The sequence below is a fragment of the Macaca mulatta genome, chromosome 4, assembly GCF_049350105.2.
Source record: "Macaca mulatta isolate MMU2019108-1 chromosome 4, T2T-MMU8v2.0, whole genome shotgun sequence".
Classification (NCBI taxonomy): Eukaryota; Metazoa; Chordata; class Mammalia; order Primates; family Cercopithecidae; genus Macaca; species Macaca mulatta.
In genome coordinates, this window is record NC_133409.1 from 146,952,038 (window position 1) to 146,977,551 (window position 25,514).

Consider the following 25,514-nt stretch of genomic DNA (forward strand, 5'->3'; position numbering starts at 1 on the left):
ACTTCTTTTGGATTGGCAATTTTGATCTGGGCCCTGGACCTCTTGCACATTTTTTTTCTTTCTTTTTTTTTTTTATAAGATGGATTCTCACTCTGTAGCCTAGGCTGAAGTGCAGTGGCGTGATCATAGCTCATTGCAGCCTTGACCTCCACACGCACCACACCTAGGTAATTTTTTTAAAAAAAATTATTTTTAAATTTTTTGTGGAGATGGGGTCTCGCTATGTTGCCCAGGCTGGTGTCCAACTCCTGGCCTCAAGGGATCCTCTCACCTTGGCCTCCCCAGTAGCTGGGACTCTAGGCACATGTCTCCACACCTGACTAATTTTTTTTACTTTTTGTAGAGACATGGGCTCACTATTTTGCCCAGGCTGACTTTGAACTCCTGGTCTCAAGTGATCCTCCCACCTTGGCCTCCCAAAGTGCTGGGATTACAGGCATGAGCCACTGCCTCCAGCCACCTTGCACATTTTTAAGATAACACGTAGTATTTTTCATCATTAATTTAAAATATTATAGTTACTGGCCAGGTGTGGTGGCTCATGCCTGTAATCCCAACACTTTGGGAGGCCAAGGTGGGTGGATCACTTGAGCCCAAGATTAGCCTGGGCAACATGGTGAAACCTTATCTCTACAAAAATACAAAAATTCACCAGTCTCATAACCCAGTCTCAAAATAAATAAATAGATTAAAATTTAAAATAAAATTAAATTTAAAAATTAAAAAAAAGAAAAACAAAAATCAATCGTTACAGAGGATGGATACAATTTCTGTCTTTTTTTGAGACAGGGTCTCACTCTATCACCCAGTCTGGAGTGCAGTGGCATGATCACAGCTCATTGCAGCCTCAACCTCCTGGGCTCAGGAGGTTGTACTTTTTGTAGAGATGGATTTTTTCCATGTTGCCCAGGCTGGTCTTGAACTCCTGAGCTCAAACAATCCACCCACCTTGGCCTCCCAAAGTGCTGGCATTACAGGTGTGAGTCACCGCACCTGGCTGCCTTTAATCTCAAATCCCAGCTTCTACCTAAAACTTCCCTTTTCTCTGAATTCCTACAGCACTTAGAGTTTGAGCTTCATGGCTCATCCTTGAAATCTGCATCATTATATTAGCAGCTTTGTTTCACGACACTTTAAATAGACTGTAATGAAGTTCCTTGCAATCAGGTTTAGTGTACTTGCAAAGTCAGGCACAGTGGCTCACACCTGTAATCCCAGCACTTTGGGAGGCTGAGGCAGGCAGATCACTTGAGGCCAGGATTTCGAGACTAGCCTGGCCAACGTAGTGAAACCCCGTCTCTACTAAAAGTACAAAACAACAACAAAAAAATGCCAGATGTGGTGGCACACGCTTGTAATCCCAGCTACTCCAGAGGTTGAGACAGGAGAATCGTCTGAACCTGGAAGGTGGAGGTTGCAGTGAACCAAGATCAGGCACTGCACTCCAGCCTGGGTAACAGAGTGAGACTTGGTTTCAAAAAATCAGATACCACATAAACTGCAGGAAGGCAGAGACTCTGTTTCTGTTCTGTACAATATAGCCAGAAGCTGGCATATAATAAGAGCTTAATAAACATTTGTTGATTGAGGGCAGAGTGCATTGGCTCCTGCCTGTAATCCCAGCACTTTGGGAAGCTGAGGCGGGAAAACTGCTTGAGCCCAGGAGTTGGAGACCAGCCAGGTTTTGTAGAGACCCTGTCTTTTATAGAGACCTGGAAAATGAATGAACTTGAATTTGAATTTCAGCTACTCCATAAATTTTTGGATTTGTGACACCTGAATTATTCACTTCAGAATTTATTCATTCATATATGTATTTGACAAATATTTGTTGCATGCCTCCTAAGAGCCAATCACCATGGCTCTTAGTTCAAGAAGATATGTCCCTGACCTTGAGGAGCTCAAGCATTTAGTTATGAAGGCTGTTACAAGGATGGGGGAAAGGAAGTCAGTGTGAGGCCTAGAGGGAGCTGCCAATAGCTCCATGAGGCAGAGGCATAGGAGGCCCTCCTGGGACAGATCGCCATGGGCCTCATCTGCCACATATGGTAATGTGAATTTAAATATCAAAACTCTAGGATACCACCAAGGGACTGGAAACTGGGAAGAGTGAAGGACAAATCTGCATTTTAGAAATCCTATCCAGGTGGCAATGGGGAGAGGGGTTGACAAGGAGACCTGGTTACTGCTCTTACCTAGTTGGGAAGTGACAAGAGCCAGAATAAGGCAGTAGCCATGACAGACGTGGCCTCAAAAGTGTGGATCTGAGAGTAATCAAGGAAATGCAATCAGTTGGACTTGGTGAGACAGGCAAGGCGGAGGAGGAGTTAAAGGTTAACAACCAGGTAGAAAACACAAAGGCCTCAGCCATGGCAGTAGCCATGGGCATGGAAAAGGAGGGACAGATATGAGAGTAGGAAGGAGAGAGGATCTATTGGATTTGATGATGGGTTTGGACGAGGGGCTGAGAGAGAGGACATGAATCTCCCAAACACCCAGATCTCTGTCTTGGGTAACAAGGTCAGCGAGTCAGAGATTACAGGAAGAAAAGCAAGTCTGAAAGGCTTTGGGAAAGTTACCAAATCTCCCCGAACCTCAATTCATCCATTTGTAAAATGCCAATGATGATTTCCAGTTCTGAGAGTTGTCATGAAAATTAAATCACCTGGAAAACTGTAGTACACACTTAATAAACACTTTTGGCTGATACTAATAATGGTGCTCGCTCATGTGCCAAACAGTTAATCCTCATATAACCCTATATGGTAAGTATAATCATTATCTGTATTTTACCAACATGGGAACTGAAACACAGAGATATAAAGAAAATTGACCAAAGTCAATCGGTTAGTAAGTAGCAAAGCCAGGTTCAGAACCCAGGCAGTCTAGCTGCAGGGTCTTTCCTAACCACTTTATTATACTTTTACTGCCCTTTGGAACCTATAACTGGGCTTGAGGGAGGAAGGGAGGAAGTGGCAGGAGAGATGGACAGACCTGAGCCAATAATTCATTCTAAGAGCAGTTTTTATTTAGAAATGTGCTTCCACAACTTGGTGGCCACCTGGGGGCAGGTGGCCCCAGCTTGCTTGTTCACTCTTTCCCAGCCCAGGGGTTGGGTCCTTGGGTCTAAAGCACAGGGCAAGTTCTCAAGGATCAACACCCCAGACAGTCCCCATGGTCTGGGGCTTGGAGCTGGTATGAAGGGTGAACCAGGTTCCATTCTGGACTGTTTATGGTTGGAGGCTGGGCCCCTGGCACCAGGACCTCAGCTCCCTCTCCTAGTAAGAGCTGGGATCACCCACAGGCCAGCTGTGGCCAGGTCCTGGTGGATATGACATTGGGAAGAACAAGGGGCTAGGAGAGGCTAATTTTCTGGTGCTGGATCCAGTTTATCTTCCTGAGGGGTGGAAGCCGGGACAGGAGCCTCATCCCCACCGTTGAGGGACTTCTGCTGCTCATTGCTGTTGGGCGAAGGGGTCCTGTTGCCCTGGGATCCCCAGCGGGTCAGGCGCTTTAGGGAAGAGTCACGGCGGGCAAGCAGAGGGGGCTGGAAGCCTGTGAAGGAGCTGCTGGTGACCGGACGCTTATCTGGCAGAGAGAAGGCAGGCAAGTAAGGAGAAAGGCATGCAAAGGCAAGAGGCAAGGGGCCTTGCCTCAGCCCTTGGAGGAGAGGGGAGCCTCCTGACTGCCAGTCCTACCTTTGCTGGCCCTAGGAGATCTGGAGGTATCCCTTTCTCCCTCTTTTCTCTCGCCCAGCTCCAGGGAAAGCTCCAGAGTCTATCCCTTCTCACCTCCAGGCTCAATTGGATGCATGAGCCGGTTCATCTGGACATTCCAGTGTTTCACATTGGTGCTGGCCTGGCGCAGTTTTCTCTGGGCAGCCTGTGGGGGCAGGGCCAGTGGGGAGTGATCAGAACCATCATCCATGGCATGGAGTCTTGATCTTTTCAGGTTCACAGGCTGCTTAAAATCTGACCAAGACTACTGATCATCTCCCCAGAGAAGAACCATGTATGCTCATGAAGAGTTATTAATATATACATGAATAGAGTTTGCCTCCAATTTCATGGGACTCATGGACCTCCCAAAGGTAAAATGTAACCATAATAATAGTTTCCAACCAATATCCCTGATGAACATCAATGCAAAAATCCTCAATAAAATACTGGCAAACCAAATCCAGCAGCACATCAAAAAGCTTATCCACCATGATCAAGTGGGCTTCATCCCTGGGATGCAAGGCTGGTTCAACACATGCAAATCAATAAACGTAATCCAGCATATAAACAGAACCAAAGACAAAACCACATGATTATCTCAATAGATACAGAAAAGGTCTTTGACAAAATTCAACAGCCCTTCATGCTAAAAACTCTCAATAAATTCGGTATTGATGGAACGTATCTCAAAATAATAAGAGCTATTTATGACAAACCCACAGCCAATGTCATACTGAATGGGCAAAAACTGGAAGCATTCCCTTTGAAAACTGGCACAAGACAGGGATGCCCTCTCTCACCACTCCTATTCAACATAGTGTTGGAAGTTCTGGCTAGGGCAATCAGGCAAGAGAAAGAAAGAAAGGGTATTCAATTAGGAAAAGAAGAAGTCAAATTGTCCCTGTTTGCAGATGACATGATTGTATATTTAGAAAACCCCATCGTCTCAGCCCAAAATCTCCTTAAGCTGATAAGCAATTTCAGCAAAGTCTCAGGATACAAAGTCAATGTGCAAAAATCACAAGCATTCTTATACACCAATAACAGACAAACAGAGAGACAAATCATGAATGAACTCCCATTAACAATTGCTTCAAAGAGAATAAAATACCTAGGAATACAACTTACAAGGGATGTGAAGGACCTCTTCAAGGAGAACTACAAACCACTGCTCAGTGAAATAAAAGAGGACACAAACAAATGGAAGAACATACCATGCTCATGGATAGGAAGGATCAACATCGTGAAAATGGCCATACTGCCCAAGGTGATTTATAGATTCAATGCCATCCCCATTAAGCTACCAATGACTTTCTTGACAGAATTGGAAAAAACTGCTTTAAAGTTCATGTGGAACCAAAAAAGACCCCACATTGCCAAGACAATCCTAAGCCAAAAGAACAAAGCTGGAGGCATCATGCTACCTAACTTCAAACTATACTACAAGGCTACAGTAACCAAAACAGCATGGTACTTGTACCAAAACAGAGATATAGATCAATGGAACAGAACAGAGCCCTCCGAAATAATACCATACATCTACAGCCATCTGATCTTTGACAAACCTGACAAAAACAAGAAATGGGGAAAGGATTCCCTATTTAATAAATGGTGCTGGGAAAATTGGCTAGCCATACGTAGAAAGCTGAAACTGGATCCTTTCCTTACTCCTTATATGAAAATTAATTCAAGATGGATTAGAGACTTAAATGTTAGACCTAAAACCATAAAAACCCTAGAAGAACCTAGGTAATACCATTCAGGACATAGGCATGGGCAAGGACTTCATGTCTAAAACACCAAAAGCAATGGCAACAAAAGCCAACATTGACAAATGGGATCTAATTAAACTAAAGAGCTTCTGCGCAGCAAAAGAAACTACCATCAGAGTGAACAGGCAACCTACACAATGGGAGAAAATTTTTGCAATCTACTCATCTGACAAAGGGCTAATATTCAGAACCTACAAAGAACTCAAACAAATTTACAAGAAAAAACCAAACAATCCCATCAAAAAGTGGGCAAAGGATATGAACAGACACTTCTCAAAAGAAGACATTCATACAGCCAACAAACACATGAAAAAATGCTCATTATCACTGGTCATCAGAGAAATGCAAATCAAAACCACAATGAGATACCATCTCACACCAGTTAGAATGGCAACCATTAAAAAGTCAGGAAACAACAGGTGCTGGAGAGGATGTGGAGAAATAGGAACACTTTTACACTGTTGGTGGGACTGTCAACTAGTTCAACCATTGTGGAAAACAGTGTGGCGATTCCTCAAGGATCTAGAACTAGAAATACCATTTGACCCAGCCATCCCATTACTGGGTATATACCCAAAGGATTATAAATCATGCTGCTATAAAGACACATGCACACATATGTTTATTGCAGCACTATTCACAATAGCAAAGACTTGGAATCAACCCAAATGTCCATCAGTGACAGACTGGATTAAGAAAATGTGGCACATATACACCATGGAATACTATGCAGCCATAAAAAGGGATGAGTTTGTGTCCTTTGTAGGGACATGGATGCAGCTGGAAACCATCATTCTCAGCAAACTATCACAAGAACAGAAAATCAAACACTGCATGTTCTCACTCATAGGTGAGAACTGAACAATGAGATCACTTGGACACAGGAAGGGGAACATCACACACTGGGGCCTATTGTGGGGAGGGGGAAGGGGGAAGGGATAGCATTAGGAGATATACCTAATGTAAAGGACGAGTTAATGGGTGCAGCACACCAACATGGCACATGTATACATATGTAACAAATCTGTACGTTGTGCACATGTACCCTAGAACTTAAAGTATAATAATAAAAAAAATAGTTTCCATTTATTGAGCAGCTAAGATGTGCTAAGCGTGCTTATTATCTTATTTAACTTCCAGAGCAGAAGTTAACAACAAAAAGGTTCAAAAGAGGTTAAGTGACTTGCCCAGGGATACACTTGAGCTCTAAGCCACTGCACTACACCACCTTTCCAGGACCTAATCCAAGAACCTCTGTTCAACATTTCACGGAGCCATTAGCAGTGGTTGTGAGGTCGGGGGGATCATGGAGGAACTTTCCCTTTCTATGTTACATATTTCTGTGTTTGAATTTATGGAGATTCAGGCTCCAAGGAGTAGAACCAAAGTACAAGGATAGCAAGACAGGGGCTTGGAAGGGTAGAAGGAAAAATTTTTGCCCAGATTAATAATAATGTGAACAAAGATAGCAGCAAATGTTTCTTCAGCACTTACTACATACTAAATATCGTGTATCATCTCATTTAATCTTCATAACAACGCTATTACCAGTTTCCTTTCCCAGGCGAGAGACTAACTCCAAGAAGTTTGGGAATTTGTCCAAAGTCGCACAGCTAGCGGCTGCTAGGGCCAGGGTTTCAGGGAAGGCAGCCTGGCTCCACAGTCTGTGCCCTAATGAGCTTACCCTGCCAGCCTCACCCCATCCCACTCCAGGCCTCACCTCTACATCCTCGTCGGCCCTCTGCCGGTTCTGCCGCACCTCCTCCAGCTGCTGCTGGGCCTGCTGCAGGGAGCGGCTCTGCTGTGCCATCTCCTGCTGCAGCTCTTCCTTCTCCTGCTGCGCCCGTTCGATGTAGCGCTCCTGCTCCTCCTTCAGCTGCATCAGCTGCTTCAGCTTCTCTTCCTCCTCTTCCAGCAGTCTGCCGGGCGAGTGTGTACTGTGTGGTCTCTAGTGCCAAGGCACCTTGCAGGTGCGCGGCAAGCAGGAAAATTGGGGTGGGTTCCACGAGGGGTGGTGGGAGAACCTGAAGAAGTTCCTCAGGCCTACCTGGTCTGAGCGAGTCGCACAGATTCCTCATCTCGCCGAGCTTTCACCTCTAGTTGCAGGGCCTCCTGCAACCGCTGCTGCATCTCCTCCAGCTCCTTGATGCGCTGCCGCTGCCGGGCAGCCTCCTCCTCCTTCAGCTCCATCTCAGCCTGCATGGAGGCCCGGGCCTGTGGAGTGGGGAGGTGGTGGACCCAGAGCCAGGTCAAAAGGGGCACGTGGGGGCAGGGGAGGAGGGGGTGGGCATGTTGCCCTTCTTTCCCCAGGACTCTGCTAAGCTGCCTAGGGGTAACAGTCTGGGGAACGCCTTCATGTTGGGGTTTCCTGATCTGACCCCTTTCTGAGAGCCTGACTGGAACAGATAATGGTCAGTGAACAGATGCCACTTGGGGGAAACGGGCTAAAGGTATTCCCTTTCTAGTACCAACCTTAATCATAATTATATAATATGTAATTAAACAACATTATATAATTAAATAAGATACAAAAATATAGTCATCTCCTTCCTAGCACTAGCTTAATAATTATTATAATATATAACAATATGTTATAATCATGGCTGCTGCTAGGAAGGAGGTGACTATAACCCAATTATAACAACGAAAAGTTACTGGACACTACTACAAGTGTTTCCTCATTTAACCCTCACCGTACCTCTGTGAGCAAAGTTCTATTAGCATTAGCATTTTACAGATAAGGCTCAGTAAAATGAGCCTGCCTGGCATCACGGGGCTCGTAAGAAGCAGAGCTAAGATTGAATCTACATGTTTCTGACTCCAGATCCAGGTTTCTTAAATCCTAAATCTAATTGCCTCTGCACGCTTAGTCCGCCTCCATACACGTCCCGCTTGCCTCTCAAACTGGTTTCACTGTAAACTCAGTTCAAGTCTAGTCCAAACTTGGTCCAATCTAATCCCCAATCACACGGTCTTCAACGGCTCCTTCTGCCCAAGCCCCAACCCACAGCCAAGGTCTCCAAACCAGGCCCATCCATCCACCGGCTTGGACCTCGCCCCACACCCCTTCCTTAGCCTCAGGCCCTGCCCCCGGCGGAAGCTCCATCCCAAATCTCTTTCAAACCCGCGGACTCTGTCCCAACAATCCCTCTTTCCAAGTCCCACCCCAGTGCGCGCCCCTCAACCCAGGAGCTCCGCCCTCTGCCCAGGCCCCGCCCCTGGCGCTCCCCCGCTGGCCCGCCCCGCAGCCTCCCAGCCCGCCGGTCCAGTCCCCCGCGCCAGGAGCGAACCCCACCTGCTCCGCCTCGCGCAGTTGGCCCTCGAGCGCCTGCTGCAGCTCGCGGTGCTGGCTGCGGCGCCGCTCCTCCTCCTCCTGCAGCAGCCGCTCCGCCTGCCGCTGCGCCTCCTGCAGCAGCTCCAGCTCCTGCAGCTTCCGCTCCTTCTCCTCCTGCAGTTGCTGCAGCCGCAGCAGCTCCTCCTCCTTGGCCGCCCGGCGCCGCTCCCGCTGCTCCCGCTGCTCGCGCCGTTTCTGCTTCAGGTCCTTATGTAGGGACTTCTTCCCCTCGGCCTGCAGCCGGATCGCCATCTGGATGGCTGCCGAGGAGCGGGAGCGGGTCAGTCGGATCCTCGCACACGGCCCGAGTCCACTCTCCAACCTCCCGCTGGACAAAGTATTATCACCCCCTTTTCCCAGATGAGGCGCCTAAGGACCAGCCAGACCCAAGCCACCTAGCGAGCACTCACCAGCTGTCCACTCCTGGCGCTGGCGCGTGTCTGAGGCGCTCATCTCATACGTGCGGGTGGCTGTCTTCACACAGAACATGCAGCGCTTTCCGTCGCGGTCTGGCAGCACCTGGGACAGGGTAGGTGGCAGCCAGGCTAGCCTCACTGGGTCAGGGCCACACCTGCCCCAAGGATGCTCCAGCTCAAGCCCCTAGCCCTCCTGGCTATCTTCCCTGGGGACCCCATCTGCCAGGAGCCTGCATGGCTTGCATCGTAAGTTATGGGGGACTTATGTCCCCACAACTCTGTAGCCTTTGCTCTTTGAAGGCTAGGTGGGTGCGTTTTCATCTTGTTATTATTTCACGGGGCCCAGTACATAGTCGCCACTCAGTGTTCATGCAGATCACGCTTGAACACTGCCAGTAACAGGGTCCTCACTATCCATGACAACGCACTTTGACATAGCCCTGCTTGTTAAGAGTTAATTCATTCATTCTGCAGATATTTTTGGAGTGCCTACTGAGTGCCACTCACTGCTCCAGGGGTTGGGATACTAAGGTGTGCCTAACAGACCAAATCTCTGCCTCCACTAAGCTTACATTCTGTGGAAAATAATAGCTACCACATTCTAGAGTCTGTACTAACATTTTATATGCATCATTATCTTCACTCCACCTATACAGCCTAGCCAGGCAGGCATTATTAGCTCCACTTTACAGAGGAAGAAACTGAGGCACTAAGAGCTCCAGGATTGTCCACCTCACACTGTTAGTCTGTTAGTGATGAGGCTGGGACTTCTGCGTAGATCTGCATTCCTTTACACAGTAACACCTTATGTGACAAAATTAGACGGATCCTAGGATGGCTATGATAATTTTTTTAAATGAAAAACAACTGTTGGTAAGGAAATGGAGAAATTGGGATCCTCACACACCATTAGGGATATCATCCAGCCTTAAAAAGGAATGAAATTCTGATATATTTGACAACATAGATGAAGCCTGAAAACATTTCTAAGTGAAAGAAACCAGATACAAAGGGACAAATATGGTATGATTCTATTTATGTAAGATACCTAGAAAAGGCAAATTCATGGAGACAGCAGAATAGAGGTTACTAGGAGCTGGGGTCAGGGAGTATGAGGAGTTACTGCTTGGTGGGTACAGAGTTTCTGTTTGGGGTGATGAAAAAGTTTTGGAAATAGATAGTGGTGATGGTTGTACAATATTGTGAGTGTAGATCATTCCCCATGATCAGATGGGATTCATCCCAGGAATGCAAGGATGGTTCAACATGCACAAATCAATATGCATGACACATCATAGTAACAGAACTGAGAGCAAAAACCATATGATCATTTCAATAGACCCTGAAAAAGCTTTCTAAAAAAATTCAATATTGTGTTATGATAAAAGCCCTAAAAAATTTGGGTATAGAAGGAACATACCTTAAAATAATAAAAGCTATCTATGACAAACTCACAGCTAACATTGTAATAAATGGAGAAAAATTGAAAGCCTTTCCTCTAAGATCTGGAACAAGACAAGGATGCCCACTTTTACCACTTTTATTCAACGTAATATTGGGAGTTCTGGCCAGAGCAATTACGCAAGACAAGGAAATGAATGGCATCCAAACTGGAAATGAAGAAGTCACATTAGCCTTGTTTGCAGATGGCATGGTCTTATACTTAGAAAAATCTAAAGACTCCATGGGGTGTGGTGGCTTACACTTGTAATCCTAACACCTTGGGAAGCTGAAGTGGTTGAATTGCTTGAGGCCAGGAGTTCGAGATGAGCCTGGGCAATACAATGAGATCCTGTCTCTCTCTTAAAAAAAAAAAAAAAAAAAAGAAAAAGAAAAAAAAAAGGCCGGGCGCGGTGGCTTATACCTGTAATCCCAGCACTTTGGGAGGCCGAGGCGGGTGGATCATCTGAGGTCAGGAGTTTGAGATGAGCCTGGCCAACATGGTGAAACGTTGTCTCTACTAAAAATACCAAAAAAAAAAAAAAAAAAAAAAAAAATTAGCCGGGTGTGGTGGCGGGTGCCTGTAATCCCAGCTAACTCGGGAGGCTGAGGCAGGAGAATCACTTGAACATGGGAGGTTGCAGTGAGCCGAGATCACGCCATTGCACTCCAACTCCAGCCTGGGCGATAAAAGTGAGACTCTGCCTCCTCAAAAAAAAAAAAAAAAAAAGGACTCCAACAAAAAACTGTTAGAGTTGATGAATGAATTCAGTAAAGTTGCAGGATAATTCAACATACAAAACTAGCTGGGCGAGGTGGCGGGTGCCTGTAGTCCCAGCTACTCGGGAGGCTGAGGCAGGAGAATGGCATAAACCCGGGAGGTGGAGCTTGCAGTGAGCTGAGATCTGGCCACTGCACTCCAGCCTGGGCGACAGAGCGAGACTCCATCTCAAAAAAAAAAAAAAACAAACCCAGTAGCATTTGTATACAATAACAGCAAACAATCTGAAAAAGAAGTGAAGCACAATCTCATTTCCAATAGCTACAAAGAATGTAAAATACCTAAGAATCAATGTAACCAAAGTGAAAGATCTATACAAGAAAAACTATAAAACTGATGAAATAAATTGAAGAGGATGCAAAAAAATGGAAAGATATCCCATCCTCATGTACTGGAAGAATTAATATTGTTAAAATAACACTATTACCCAAAGCAATTTATAGATTTGGTGCAATCTCTATCAAAATAGCAAAGGTAATCTTCATAGATATAGAAAAAAAATCTTAAAATTTATATGGAACTACAAAAGGCCTCAAATAGCCAAAGTAATCGTGAGTAAAAAGAACAAAGCTGGAGGCATCACACTTCCTGATTTCAAAATACACTACAAACTGGCCACAGTGGTGCACACCTGTAGCCCCAGCTATTCAGGAGGCTGAAGTAGGAGGATCCCATGAGCCCAAGGAGATTAGGCTGCAGTGACCTATGGTCATACCACTGCACTCCGGCCTGGACACCAGAGCAAGACTCTGTCTCTAAAATAAAACAAAATACCAAAATGTAATACAAAGCTATAGTAACCAAATCAGCATAGTACTGGCATAAAAAGAGACACAAAGACCAATGGAACAGAATAGATCACCTAGATATAAATCCATGCATTTACAGGGAACTCATTTTTGACAAAGGCGCCAAGAACACACAATGGGGAAGAACATTCCTTTCAATAAGTGGTTCTGGGAAAACTAAACAACCATATGCAGATGAATGAAACTAGACCCCTATCTCTCACTATATAAAAAAAATCCAATAAAAATGTATTAAATATTTAAACGTAAGACCTGAAACTATGAAACTACTAGAAGAAAACATTGGAGAACTATTCCAGGACATTGGTCTGGGCCAAGATTTTTTGTGGAAGACCTCAAAAGCACAGGCACCCAAATCAAAAATAGAAAAATGGGATTACATCAAGCTAAAAAGCTTCAGGACAGCCATGGAAACAATCAACAAAGTGAACAGACAACCCATGGAATAGGAGAAAATATTTGCAAACTATCCATCTGACAAGAGATTAATAACTAGAATATATAAGGAGCTCAAACAACTCTATAGCAAAAACCAAATAATCCAATTTAAAAATGGGCAAAAGATCTGAATAGATATTTCTCAAAAGAAGACACACAAACGGCCAACAGAGATATGAAAAAATGCTCAGTGTCACTAATTATCAGAGAAAAGCAAATCAAAACTAAATGAGATATCATTTCACCCCCAGTTAAAATGGCTTTTTATTAAAAAAAAATAGAGAACATCTTTTTTTTTTTTGGAGATGGAGTTTCACTCTTGTCGCCCAGGCTGAAGTGCAATGGTGCAATCTCGACTCACTGCCACCTCCACCTCCCAGGTTCAAGTGATTCTCCTGCCTCAGCCTCCCGATGAGCTGGGATTACAGGTGCCCACCACCACGCCCAGCTGAGTTTTGTATTTTTAGTAGAGACGGGGTTTCACCATGTTGGCCAGGCTGGTCTCAAACTCCTGACCTCAGGTGATCCACCTGCCTTAGCCTCCCAAAGTGCTGGGATTACAGGCATGAGCCACTGTGCCTGGTCAAGAATATCTTTTCTGTAAAAAGATGCTGGAGAAGATGTGGAGAAAAGGGAGCCCCGATACACTGTTAGTGGGAATGTAAATTAGTACAGCCACTATGGAAAACTGTATGAAGGTTCCTCAAAAAACTAAAAATAGAACTATCATATGATCTAGAAGTTCCACTGCTGGGTATATATCTAAAAGAAAGTAAATCAATATATTGAAGAATATCTGCCTTCCCATGTTTACTGCAGAGCTATTCATAATGGCCAAAATACGAAATCAACCTAAGTGTCCATAAATGGATAAATAGATTAAGAAAATGTGATATATATAAAGGAATATTATTCAGCCATAAAAAGAATGAAATCCTGTCATTTGCAGCAACATAGATGGCACCATAGGTCATTTTGTTAAGTGAAATAAGCCAAGCACAGAAAAACAACTATTGCAGGTTCTCATTTATATGTGGGAGCTAAAAAAGTGGATCACCATGAAGACAGAGAGCATATTAGTGCTTACCAGAGGCCAGGAAGTGTCGGGGGAGGATAAAGAGAGGTTGATGAATGGGTATAAACATACAGTTTGATAGGAGAAATAAGACCTAGATTTCGATAGATCAGTAGGGTGGCTATAGTTTACAATAATCTATTGTATATTTCAAAATAGAAGAGAATAATGTGAATGTTTCTAGCATAAAGAAATATTTAAGGTAAAGGATACCCAATGACATGATTTGATCTTTACAAAATATGTGAATGTATTAAATTATCACATGTACCCTGAAAATATGTACATCTGTTGTATATCAAAATAATTTTTTAATTTCATGAATGTATTTAATGCCACTGAATTGTATACTTAAAATAGTTAAAATGGCAAGTTTCATGTCACACACACACACACACATATATATATTATTTAAAATAGTAAAGAGGCTTGTGTTTTAAGCCTCTAAAATAGTAATGAACACAAGGGAGGAAACAGAAGGGGAAGACAGAGCAGAGGGGTGTGGAGGGAGAATAGGGAAGTATAGAGTTGCTAAAGAGAATGGAATATGGGTGAAGAAGAAAAACGTTTAAAAGGGATTTTTTTAGAAAGATTTGCTGTGTAGTATAGATATAAGCCACTTCCTCTGAAATATTGAGCAAATTCCATATTATTCACCAATTACTTTGGTGTTTGAGTTGCAGTTTTAGTTTTAAGTGCTGACATGGATGAGAATGGCCTTGAGGCATCCAGATATATTTGGGTCACACTAATCTAAGCAGAATTTGTGTCACCGTGGCTTTTCTCCATTTGCCCCTCTCCTGACCCCCTTGTCTTCTCATGCCCCTGAGGACGCTCTGGGCCCTGAGGTGTCCTCCACCCCCATCCTGCCCCTCACCTCCACGCAGCAGTGTGCATCCAGCGGGATAATGCCTCTTTTCTCTTTGCACTCTTCACTCCCAAAGTAGCAGAGGCAGCTGGGCTGCAGCTGGAACCAGCGTTCGGTCCAGTTCCTTCTCAGGTGCCCTCGCTTCCACAGGTAGCCCTGCCAGCCAGAGTTACGTCAGAGGCTTCCCAGGCCCCCCTTTGCCCTGCACCTTGTGCGCCTCCCCTAGTTCCCAGTTTGGCTGACCTGCTTCAGAACATCTTGGATGAGCTCCTGGTAGACCTCGTGGATGGCCATGCTGAGGGTGTCCCGGCCCACGCCCCGCAGGCAGCGGCCTGAGTTGAAGAGCTCCAGGAACTGCCAGACGCTGAGCCCCCCGGTGGTCTGGGCCACCTGGGCCTCCTGGGCCAGAAGCTCCTCCAGTTCACCCAAGCTCACCTCCAAGCTCATGCTGCTGAGTACCTTTTTCAGCAGGTATTCCACCTGGAGCAGGAGAAAGAAGGCCTGGTAGTTGCAGCAAGCGGTGTTGCCAGCACCAACACCAGGGAGTGCTCTATCTGGCTCCGAGAGCCTGGGCAGAGGGAAACGGGACAGACCGTTGAGGGGGCCAGAGGACCAAATGCTATGGAGACCAGGGAAAAGACCGGGGAGAGGATCCTGGAGCCCCAACCCCAACTCCGAATTTCTCTCCCCCTCCACAACCTCCCGTCCCACTCGTTCCTATCTTAAGGGCAAGGTGAAGGGGACCTGAGATCTGGGGTCCAGGAAGAGGCAATAAACCACAGAAAGTGTCAAGGGAGTGCAAAGGCCCTCTCATCCAATCACTCATTTTGCAGATGACAAAACCAAAGCCTAAACAGGGAAGTGACTGGCTCTAAGTCACACAGCAAACTGGGGGCAGCCAGAACCTGATTCTGATCTCCTGAATCCCATTCAGGTCCTTATTGCAAGCCCCAATCTCCAACCCTGGGGATCCTTCCCTTGTGGGAGGGGAAGGGGATTTGGGGTAGGGGTAGGTGGTAGGGAGTGGGGAGTAGAGGTAAGCTGGGCAGGGACAGGAAACCTGTTACAGAGGAACCGGAAGTGGTGGCTGGGGTACATCCTGCTGCAGTTGTTAACTCTGTATGTTGATCACAGAAGCAAGCAACCACCTGGCCTCCGAGAGGCCACCTTGCCCTGACTGGCAGGGGTCTAACAAGGGCAGCCAGCCAAGTGTCCGTGCAGATGGACACATGTCCCTCACCTGCCCCAGCAACTTTTTGGGACACTCTGTTTAGGACTTTCTGGGGGCTCCTGGGTCTTGTTTGGGCATTTAGTAGAGGGCACTGGTTCAGGGCTCAGATGGTTCCCTTCATCACCCTTCCCACAAACAGAAGCCAGAACAAATGTGAGTGGAGCTTGACATGCTAGGGCTTCTCGTAAGTACAGAGGTTCCTTCTCCTGTAAACCCCACTCTAGAGACCTAAAGTCACCCTGGCATCTCCACAGCCACCAAAAGGACTAAAGGGTCACAAGGCCAAATGGGCAGGGGAGGGAAATGAGGATAAGAGGGAGCGTGCAGGTGGATGGGAAAATGCCTTCCCTGGCTTCACCCAGGAGTGAGGAGGTAGGGACCAGATTCCTGGCCTTTTCTCCCAGGATGCCCTCCCCTCCCAGGATGTCCTCTCCCTGGGTCTTTTAGCTGAATCTGTCCTAGCTTTCCAGAAGAAAGGCAGAAAGGGAAAATCTGGAACCAGAGTAACCTCCTGTCTCAGAAAGGTCTCCCTTTGCCTTGTAAAGCATCCTTCCTGTCCTGGAAGAAGTGGCAAAAGGTAAAGGGGGAAAAAAAAGCACCCTTCCTAGATTGCCAGTAATGCTCAGTAATGTATCTGGCATTTAGACCTCTGTGTAAACAGAATGTGCAGATCATTTTCCTACAGTGAGGACCAGCAGAACCCTCATGAAAGTTTAATTTCAGTTTTCCTGGAAGAAGGCACAATTACTCTGACACAGGCAGTTCTAGGCATCTGGAGACAGCTGGGTGAGGACAGATACCAGCATGGGAAGACAGTGAAGAAAGAAAGGGATGTGGGAGGTACCAAAGGTGGTTTGGTCTCATTCATGGTTTTGCTTAGGTCTGGTCCCAAGTGATTCAGTCCCTGGGGCTGCCATCACCCTCACCTCATCAGGAACCATGATCAGAGGGTACTTGTCCTCAGACAGGAAGTTGAAGAGGCACCAGAGGCGGAAGGCATCCTGATTGGAGAGCATACTGTTCCCGTTGCTATCTGCCCGATAGTTCTTCTTGGCCGTCAGGGTCCAGCACAGCTCATCAAAGTGCTCTTTAACAAAAGCCCCCTCCTCCACCTGCCACCAGGGCTGCAAATCAGCTGGCTGCATATCCCTGCTCTACCACGACACTAGGCTCCAGCTGGGTTTCTGGGGTTCATCTATGCCCCTGCTCCCCACCTGGCCAAGTCCAGGGCCCTAACTCAAGGGATCCCTGAGCTGATTACCAGGTAACTAGCTGGTTCCAACCACTCCACCCCCCACAACACACCCACACCCCCCAGGCCCCCTGACAACAGAGTAACTCTAGTCTTTCAGCCCAGAGGAGAAAGGAAGAGAAACCCAGCAGGAAGCTAAGAGCCAAGAACCTGGAAAGACAGTGACAGATTGGAGGAGTTGGGGGGGGGGGTCAGGGGGACAGTCTGGGAAGGGTGGAGAACCCTTTATAAAGGTTATAGCTGGAAGCGGGAGGAGGGCCAGGCAGGTGTTCAGTGAACCCTTTGTAGAGGTTATAGCTGGAAGCTGGAGGAGGGCCAGGCAGGTGTTCGGTGGAAGGCTATGGGTAGGGTGCGGCCCACCTCATTAGAGATGAGGGACACCGAAGGTGAGTTGAGGGGGACAGGAAGGAGGCAGGTGGCTGGGATGTGAGGGATATGATGGGACAGCAGGCATGGACACAGCAGGCAGAAGTAGGAGCTTATGGCAGGGGCAAAGAGTTGGAGTGGCAAGGTATTGGGCTGCTGGCCAGGCTGGAGAAGTGGGGAGAGGTTACAGATGCCCCCTACAAGCTGGGCCCCACCTTGTCCAGGATGTACTTGTTGAGGTAGGGCATGTATCCCTGGCTGGACACAGGGCCGTCGTCATCATCTCGGAAGTGTTCCTCCAGGGCCACGGGGTCATGCGGGATGTGCAGGACCGTGTACAGGTTGTGGGACAGCACCTGAGATAGAGTAGTGGCAGTGTGTCTTTCTGTACCCCAACCAAAACTAGGCCAGAGGACTGCTCCTCACCTCTCTGCTTGTCCCTACCCCATCCTGGCTGAGTTCTCTACACACACGGTTCAGTTCAGTAATAACTAAAACTTAAATACTATGTGCCAAGCACTGGGCTAAAGCACTTTACGTATCATCTGCTTACCCACCATAAAAACTACTCACATCCCCATTTTACAGATGAAAACTCCTGCAGCCCTGAGATATTTCTCACCCAAGGTCACAACTGGCAGAACTGGAATTCAAACCCATGAAGTTATACTCTTAGCCACTTCATTAGGTATTGGTGTCCTCTTTCTACAGACAGGGAGACTGAGGCTCAAGGGATTCAGTACCTTGCCAAAAGACCCACAGTGAACACCTTGGAGTTCAAATCCAGCTCTGTCAGATTCCAAAGCCCAAGTGCTTCCCACAATGCTGGACAGTTTGCAGGGTTTGCAGGGACTTGGTCTGCTACCCCAGGGCAGAAGCTGCCAATTTATCATGGTTTCCATCAAAGACTCAGTGTTCTGGCTGCAGTGTGCCTATCACCTAAGTGTGTCTGCTCTGGGAGAGGAGAGGGCTCAAAGAAGGGTCATGAAAAATGGCCCATGACGTGGAGAGGGCAAGGCTTAGAAGGGATAGTGGTCATAATGGTGTGCAGGGGAAATTTGGGTTTGTTGAACAAATCCATGATATTAGAATAAAGGGGTTGAAATCTGAAATCTGGTGAAAATAAAATCGCCTTGGGGGTAATTCTATTATACCTATTGTCACAGGCAGTGTGAATGATTAAAAAGTCACTAGTCACTATTGCACACTCACCATATGCCAGTCACTGTAGGAGGTGGTTTTTTTTATTAAAATTTTTATTTTGTTTTATTATTATTATTATTTTTTGAGACGGAGTCTCACTCTGTCACCCAGGCTGGAGTGCAATGGCATGATCTCGGCTCACTACAACCGCCACCTCCTGGGTTCAAGCGATCCCCTTGCCTCAGCCTCCTGAATAGCTGGGATTACAGGCACCCACCACCACACTCAGCTAATTTTTGTATTTTTAATAGAGACAGGGTTTCACCATGTTGGCCAGGCTGGCCTCGAACTCCTGAACTCAGGCGATCCGCCCACCTCAGCCTCCCAAAGTGCTGGGATTACAGGCCTGAGCCACCATGCCCGGCCAAAACTTTTTTTTTTTTTTTTGGTAGAGACAGAGGTCTGGGTGTGTTGCCCAGGCTGGCCTTGAACTGCTGGCCTCAAGTGATCCTCACACCTGGACCTTCCAAAGTGCTGGGATTACAGGCATGAGCCACTACACCCAGTCAAAGCACTTTTTATACCCCATTTCTAGTCTTCACAATCACCTATATACACAAATACCATTAAGCCTGTTTTTCAGGTGAAGATACAGAGGTTTGGAAATTTTAAGAGTAAATGGCAGAGCTGAGGTTGAAACTAAATGTGCCTGGTTCACAGGTTGCCTTCCTACTAGAATATTGATGTCAAGTCTCCCTCCTCCATTGGATTGTGAACTCTGGAGACAAGGTCTCTGCTTATCTTTATGTCCCTCAGCATCTATGTCCTCTTCTGTACATCAAGTGCAACCAATACATGCTGTATTGAAGGACTTCTTCCATCTCCAGCAGTTCACCTTGGAATCAGTTCCTTGGAGGCAGGAGCTGGCACTGTCTCCGAGATGGTGTGTATGCTAAGCCTTCATTTTATTCTCTTTTCAGAGAGGAGGGGGAGAAAGTATTGAGACTTTGCCTCAGTGTTCTCCTGGGGCTCAGTTCTCCTTGGCAAACTGGGAAGTGGGAGATCCCAGGAAGGGAGCATTTCCTTTTTTTCCCTCATTTCCCTCTGGGCAGCTATCCCTGGAGTTTTTGGTTATGTGAACCAATAAATCCCCTCTCCCTTAAGCCATGTGAGTTTTTATCACTAATTCCAGGAAAGTCTTCTTAACACATCTGTGGTCACAGGATACCAATCCCTACTCTAAGGGGTGCCACTGGCTGAATGCCTAGTACTTAAAACCCAGGGTGACCACCTCAAGAGAATAATGCCAGCATACACTGACCACTTCTGAAGTGACAAGTGTTCAAGTTTTATATATTCTCATCTGCTGTTTCTTGGCCTCTTTTCAAACTACCCATGTCCTTATCTTTTTTTTTTTTTTTGAGATGGAGTCTCAATCTGCCGCCCAGGTGCAGTGGCGTGGTCTTTTGAGATGGAATTTCTCACTGCACGCCCAGTGCAGTGGCGCGGTCTTGGCTCACTGCAATCTCCACCTCCCAGGTTCATGTGATTCTCCTGCCCCAGCCTCCTGAGTAGCTGGGATTATGGATGCGTGCCATCATGCTCGGCTAATTTTTGTATTTTTAGTAGAGATGGGATTTCGCTATGTTGGCCAGGCTGGTCTCAAACTCCTGACCTCAGGAGATCTGCCCGCCTCAGCCTCCCAGAGTGCTGGGATTACAGGGCATGAGTCACTGCGCCCAGCCACCCCAGAATTTCTAATCATCCAACCCACAGACACCCATGGGAGATATACGTTACAAGAATGCTCATTAAGCATTGTTTATAGTATGAAAAATTGGAGACAAACTGAGGCTCCTTCAGTAAGAAACAGATATACTATGTCAGGAACCACTGTGTGTAGTTGGAAAGATTTCACTTTTCCCACTTGTGTGCTCGTGAGCAAATGTTTAATTCTCCAACACCTTAGTCTCCTCTTCTGTGAGGATAATGATAGGGTCTGCTCCAAAGGCTGTTTTGAGTGAAGAGTACCTGGTGCATAGTGCCCTGCTTAATAAAAGTTGTGGGTGATCTTTATTATGTTTGTATGAACAGACATTGAAAGATACACATACTACACTGGCATGTAAAAAAAGCAAGCTACAGAATGTTTGTCAAATACACATGCAAAGATTAGGTCGAATTATATAAAACTAGTATTTTAGTAGGTCAAAACAATCAAGTGTCAGAAATTTCATACGGTTCAACCTGTTTATTTGTATACAGAAAGAATCCAGAAGATTCGCTTACTATTAACAGTGATCACCCCTCCAGAGTGAGGGGAGGAATTTTCATCTTTTTTTTTTTTTTAAGATGGAGTTTCGCTCTTGTTGCCCAGGCTGGAGTGCAATGGCATGATCTCGGCTCACCCCAACCTCTACCTCTTGGGTTCAGGTGATTCTCCAGCCTCAGCCTCTTGAGGAGCTGAGATTACAGGCACCCACACCATGCCTGGCTAATTTTTGTATTTTTAGTAGAGACGGGGTTTCGCCATGTTGGTCAGGCTGGTCTCAAACTCCTAACCTCAGGTGTTCCGCCCGCCTTGGCCTACCAAAGTGTTAGGGTTACAGGCATGAGCCACTGTGCCCAGCCAACATTATATTCCTCTTTACTTCAAAAATTTTTGGGGCCAGGTGTGGTGGCTCAAGCCTGTAATCCCAGCACTTTGGGAGGCCGAGGCAGGTGGCTTACCTGAGGTCACCCACCGGGCCAACATGTTGAAACCCCGTCTCCACAAAAAATGCAAAAAATTAGCCGGGCATTGTGGCAGGTGCCTGTAATCCCAGCTATTTGGGAGGCTGAGGCAGGAGAATCCCTTGAACCTGGGAGGTGGAGGTTGCAGTGAGCCGAGATCGTGCCATTGCACTCCAGCCTGGGCAACAAGAATGAAATTCCATCTCAAAATTAAAAAAAAAAAAAAAAAAAATTGGCCAGGCGTGGTGGCTCACACCTGTAATCCCAGCACTTTGGGAGGTCCAGGTGGGCGGATCACTTGAGGTCAGGAGTTCGAGACCAGCCTGGCCAGCATGGCGAAACCCCGTCTTTACTAAAAATACAAAAATTAGCCGGGTGTGATGGCAGGCAGCTGTAATCCCAGTTACAGGGAGACTGAGGCAGAAGAATTGCTTGAACCTGGGAGGTGGAAGTTGTGGTGAGGCAGGAATGATAGTGCCACTGCACTCCAGCCTGGGCGGCAGAGTGAGACTCTGTCACACACACACACCCCCCCCCAAAAAAAAAGTTTACCACTAACATGTTTTAATTTTACAATAAATTTATTTTTATTTTTGTTTATTTATTTAGAGATGGGGTCTCGCTCTGTTGTCTAAGCTGGGGTGCAGTGTCATGATTTCTGCTCACTGCAGCTTCCGCCTCCCAGGCTCAAGCGATCCCCCAACTTCAACCTCCCGAGAAACTGGGACTACAGGCATGCGTCACCATGCTCAGCTAAGTTAAAAAAATTTTTTTTGTAATACCAAAATTAGCCGGGTGTGGTGGCACACTCCTGTAGTCCTAGCTACTCAGGAGGCTGAGGTGGGAGGATTGCTTGAGCCCACGAAATCATGGCTGCAGTGAGCCAAGATTGTGCCACTGCACTCCAGCCTGAGTGACAAATCCATACTCTCTCTGGGAAAAAAAAAAAAAAAAAATTTTTTTCTTTTTTTTTGTAGGGATGAGTTCCCATTATATTGCCCAGGCCATGGTGGCTCATACCTGTAATCCCAACACTTTAGGAGGCTGAGGCAGGAGAAGCCCTCCTGGGTTCAAGCGATCCTCCTGCCTCGGCTTCCTAAAGTATTGGGATTACAGGTATGAGCCACCACAGCCCAGCCCTGAATTTCTTCTTTAACATTGTATTCTTCTGTGTGTTTTCTTTTTTTAAACCAGGAGCATATATTGTCTTTAGAATAAAATTTAAAACAATAGGGATGAAAAAGGGTGCCATTAACCACAGATACTAATTTGTCCTATTAAGTTGCTCTATAATAATATTCTTTTGCTGTTCACTGTTTGTGTGAGCATTTCTGGGTGTTCTACATTCCTTGAGGGCAGCAATGAGTCTAATCTCAACCTTGACTCCAAAGGTAGTATAACGTCCCCCATTCACTGAATTTTTCTGACTCCTAAAGTCTAACTTGAATGTTCCAATGGTTTCCCATAATTTTCAGAGTAAAAGTTTGAGTCCTTCTACAGGCCTCCAGGCCCCATGTGACCTGGCCTGCTGCACCTTCTCTGACCTCATCCCTCTTGTTTACTTGCCTCCAGCCACTCTGCCTCCTTAATGTTCCTCCAGCAGGTCAGGCATATTCTTGCCCAAGGACGTTTGCACTTACTGTTCCTGCAGCCTGGAATATTTCTCTCCGGGTCACTGCATGGCTCAAACCCTTTCCTCCTCCCTGGTTTTACTTCGATGTCACCTTCTCAGGGAATGTGTATTCCCTGACCAGGTGGAATATCCTCTGATCACCTTACTTTTTGAGACTGAGTCTCGCTCTGTTGCCCAGGCTGGAGTGTAGTGGCACAATCACAACTCACTGCAGCCTCAACCCCCCTGGGCTCAGGTGATCTTCCCACCTCAGACTCCTGAGTAGCTGGAACTGTAGGTGTGCGCCATCACACCTGGCTAATTTTTGTGTGTATGTGTGTGTGTGTTTTCTTTTTTTTGCGATGGAGTTTTGCTCTTGTGCCCAGGCTGGAGTGCAGTGGCATGATCTCGGCTCACTGCAACCTCTGCCTCCCGGGTTCAAGCGATTCTCCTTCCTCAGCCTCCTGAGTAGCTGGGATCACAGGTGCCCACCACCAACGTCCAGCTAATTTTTGTATTTTTAGTAGAGACGGGGTTTCAACATATTGGCCAGGCTGGTCTTGAACTCCTGACTCAGGTGATCCACTCACCCCGGCCTCCCAAAGTGCTGGGATTACAGTCAAGAGTCACTGTGCTGGGCCTAATTTTTGTATTTTTTGTAGGGACGGGCTTTCACCAAGGTGCCCAGGTTGGTCTTGAATTCCTCGGCCCAAGCTATCCACCCACCTCAGCCTCCCAAAGTGCTGAGATTACAGGTGTGAGGTACCCTGCCTGGCCTGATCGCCTTATTTAAACCTGTAACCCAATCCTGCCTGACCTCCATGATTCCTACCCGTTTCTGCTTTATTTTCTTCCATGTCATGTATCATCTTTCATCATATTGTACATTTCATTTAGTTTATTATCTGCCTCCTCTGACTAGAATGTCAGCACTACAAGGGTAGAAATGTTTGCGTTTTTTTCACTGTGGTATCAGGGGGCCTGGCACCTAATGGATGCTCAATGAATATCTCTTGAATGAACTTAAACACTTCATGGGAAGAAGCAGACAAAATACAAAAGCCAGAGATTGACTAAATCCCACTGAGCATATTAGCCTTACTGGGCTTCAGTTTTCATCTCTCTAAAAAGAGAGTTCTAGGAGAGGATCTATGAATGCCCTCTCACCCCAGGACAGAACCTGCCACATAACAGCACAGTTGAGCTTAGTTCTGTCATCGTGTACTGTCCCTAAGACCTGCACCTCACCTGCACTTTTGCCACTGGATTCTGAAAAGCCCAGGGCAGAGACTCTGACCTCTGCGAGCTGTCAGATACCAGGACAAGGAAGAATTAAATGCCCAGACACTCAGGGCCTCTCTCCAGAGAGCTGGGCCGACCTCAGACTGTCAGCTTCCTGTTCCTGGGTGTGGTAGGGGTTGGGGGTGGAGAGAGGGTGTGACTAGGGGAGGGGTCATGCTGGAAAGGAAATGACAGTGACAGAGGAGTTGTGAGCAGGAGCTTGTTTGCAGATCTCCATCAATCCTCAGCCCTGGAGGAGGGCACTCTCATTATCCTCATTTTACAGATGAGGAAATCAAGGCTCAAAGACAGGAAGCATCTTGCCCAAGGTCTGACTCCAAAGTCCTGCTCTTGATCTCTATAGTGCACTGGCCCTGGCTGAGCACCACAATCACCCAGGGAGCTGGTGAAACTGAAACATGCCCGCCCAGCCCAGACCTACTGACTCAGAGTTTCCAGGGGTGGGGTCCAGGTGTAGTTTTCACAAGCAGCCATTCGGGTTTCCTCAGAGAGGACTCCCACAGTCTCCACAAACCCAGGGAGCCCCTGGCCTCTGAGTTGGCAGTCACTGACATTTGAGATGCTTCATCTATTCACTCTTTCCTCTGGAGGCATGTAGGGGAGTAGTTCTCCTCTCGGGACTTGAGGGATCCTCTAAAACTCAGATGTGGGGACTGGGGATCCTAAAAACTCAAGTGTGGGTGTCAGGTCCATGCTGGCAACAGTCAGCAAGAACTGATTCTGTAGTTTCCAGCCTTCAGGATCCCCAGGGTTTGGGAATCCATAAAAGCACCCAGCAATGATTTCAGAAAGATTTCGCTCCTAAATTGACTTTTTTTTTTTTTTTTTTTTTAAAGAAAGAATCTCACTCTATTGCCCAGGCTGTAATGCAGTGGTGTAACCACGGATCACTGCAGCCTTGACCTCTCCCACTCAAGCGATCCTTCCACCTCAGCCTCCGGAGTAGCAGGGACTATAGGCACGCGCCATCATGCCTAAATTTTTCGTTTTTTGTAGAGTTGGGGTCTTGCTATGTTGCCAGGGCTGGTCTCAAACTCCTGGACTCAAGTGATTATTTTGCCATGGCCTCCCAAAGTGCTGGGATTACAGGTGTGAGCCACGGTGCCCAGCAAGGTCTTTAAATGAAGTGACCCTTTTAAAAGACACAGATCCAGCCAGGTGCGGTGGCTCATGCCTGTAATCGCAGCACTTTGGGAGGCCAAGGCAGGCGGATCACCTGAGGT

The 25,514-nt window shown here is 46.7% G+C and overlaps 1 protein-coding gene across 1 annotated transcript in view; it reads right to left on the reverse strand.

Annotated features, from left to right (window-relative positions):
- Window positions 1–3,006: 3,006 nt before the first annotated feature.
- Window positions 3,007–25,514, reverse strand: part of DEF6 (DEF6 guanine nucleotide exchange factor) — a 28,024-nt gene continuing 5,516 nt past the window's right edge. The window contains exons 2-11 of the mRNA XM_015136191.3: window positions 17,717–17,857; window positions 16,810–16,995; window positions 14,896–15,132; window positions 14,662–14,808; window positions 9,236–9,344; window positions 8,787–9,085; window positions 7,539–7,705; window positions 7,212–7,410; window positions 3,792–3,882; window positions 3,007–3,588 (exon numbers count right to left, since the gene is read on the reverse strand). Coding sequence (XP_014991677.2) covers window positions 3,365–3,588; window positions 3,792–3,882; window positions 7,212–7,410; window positions 7,539–7,705; window positions 8,787–9,085; window positions 9,236–9,344; window positions 14,662–14,808; window positions 14,896–15,132; window positions 16,810–16,995; window positions 17,717–17,857 — 1,800 coding nt within the window. The 3' untranslated portion in view covers window positions 3,007–3,364. The remainder of the gene's footprint in view (window positions 3,589–3,791; window positions 3,883–7,211; window positions 7,411–7,538; window positions 7,706–8,786; window positions 9,086–9,235; window positions 9,345–14,661; window positions 14,809–14,895; window positions 15,133–16,809; window positions 16,996–17,716; window positions 17,858–25,514) is intronic.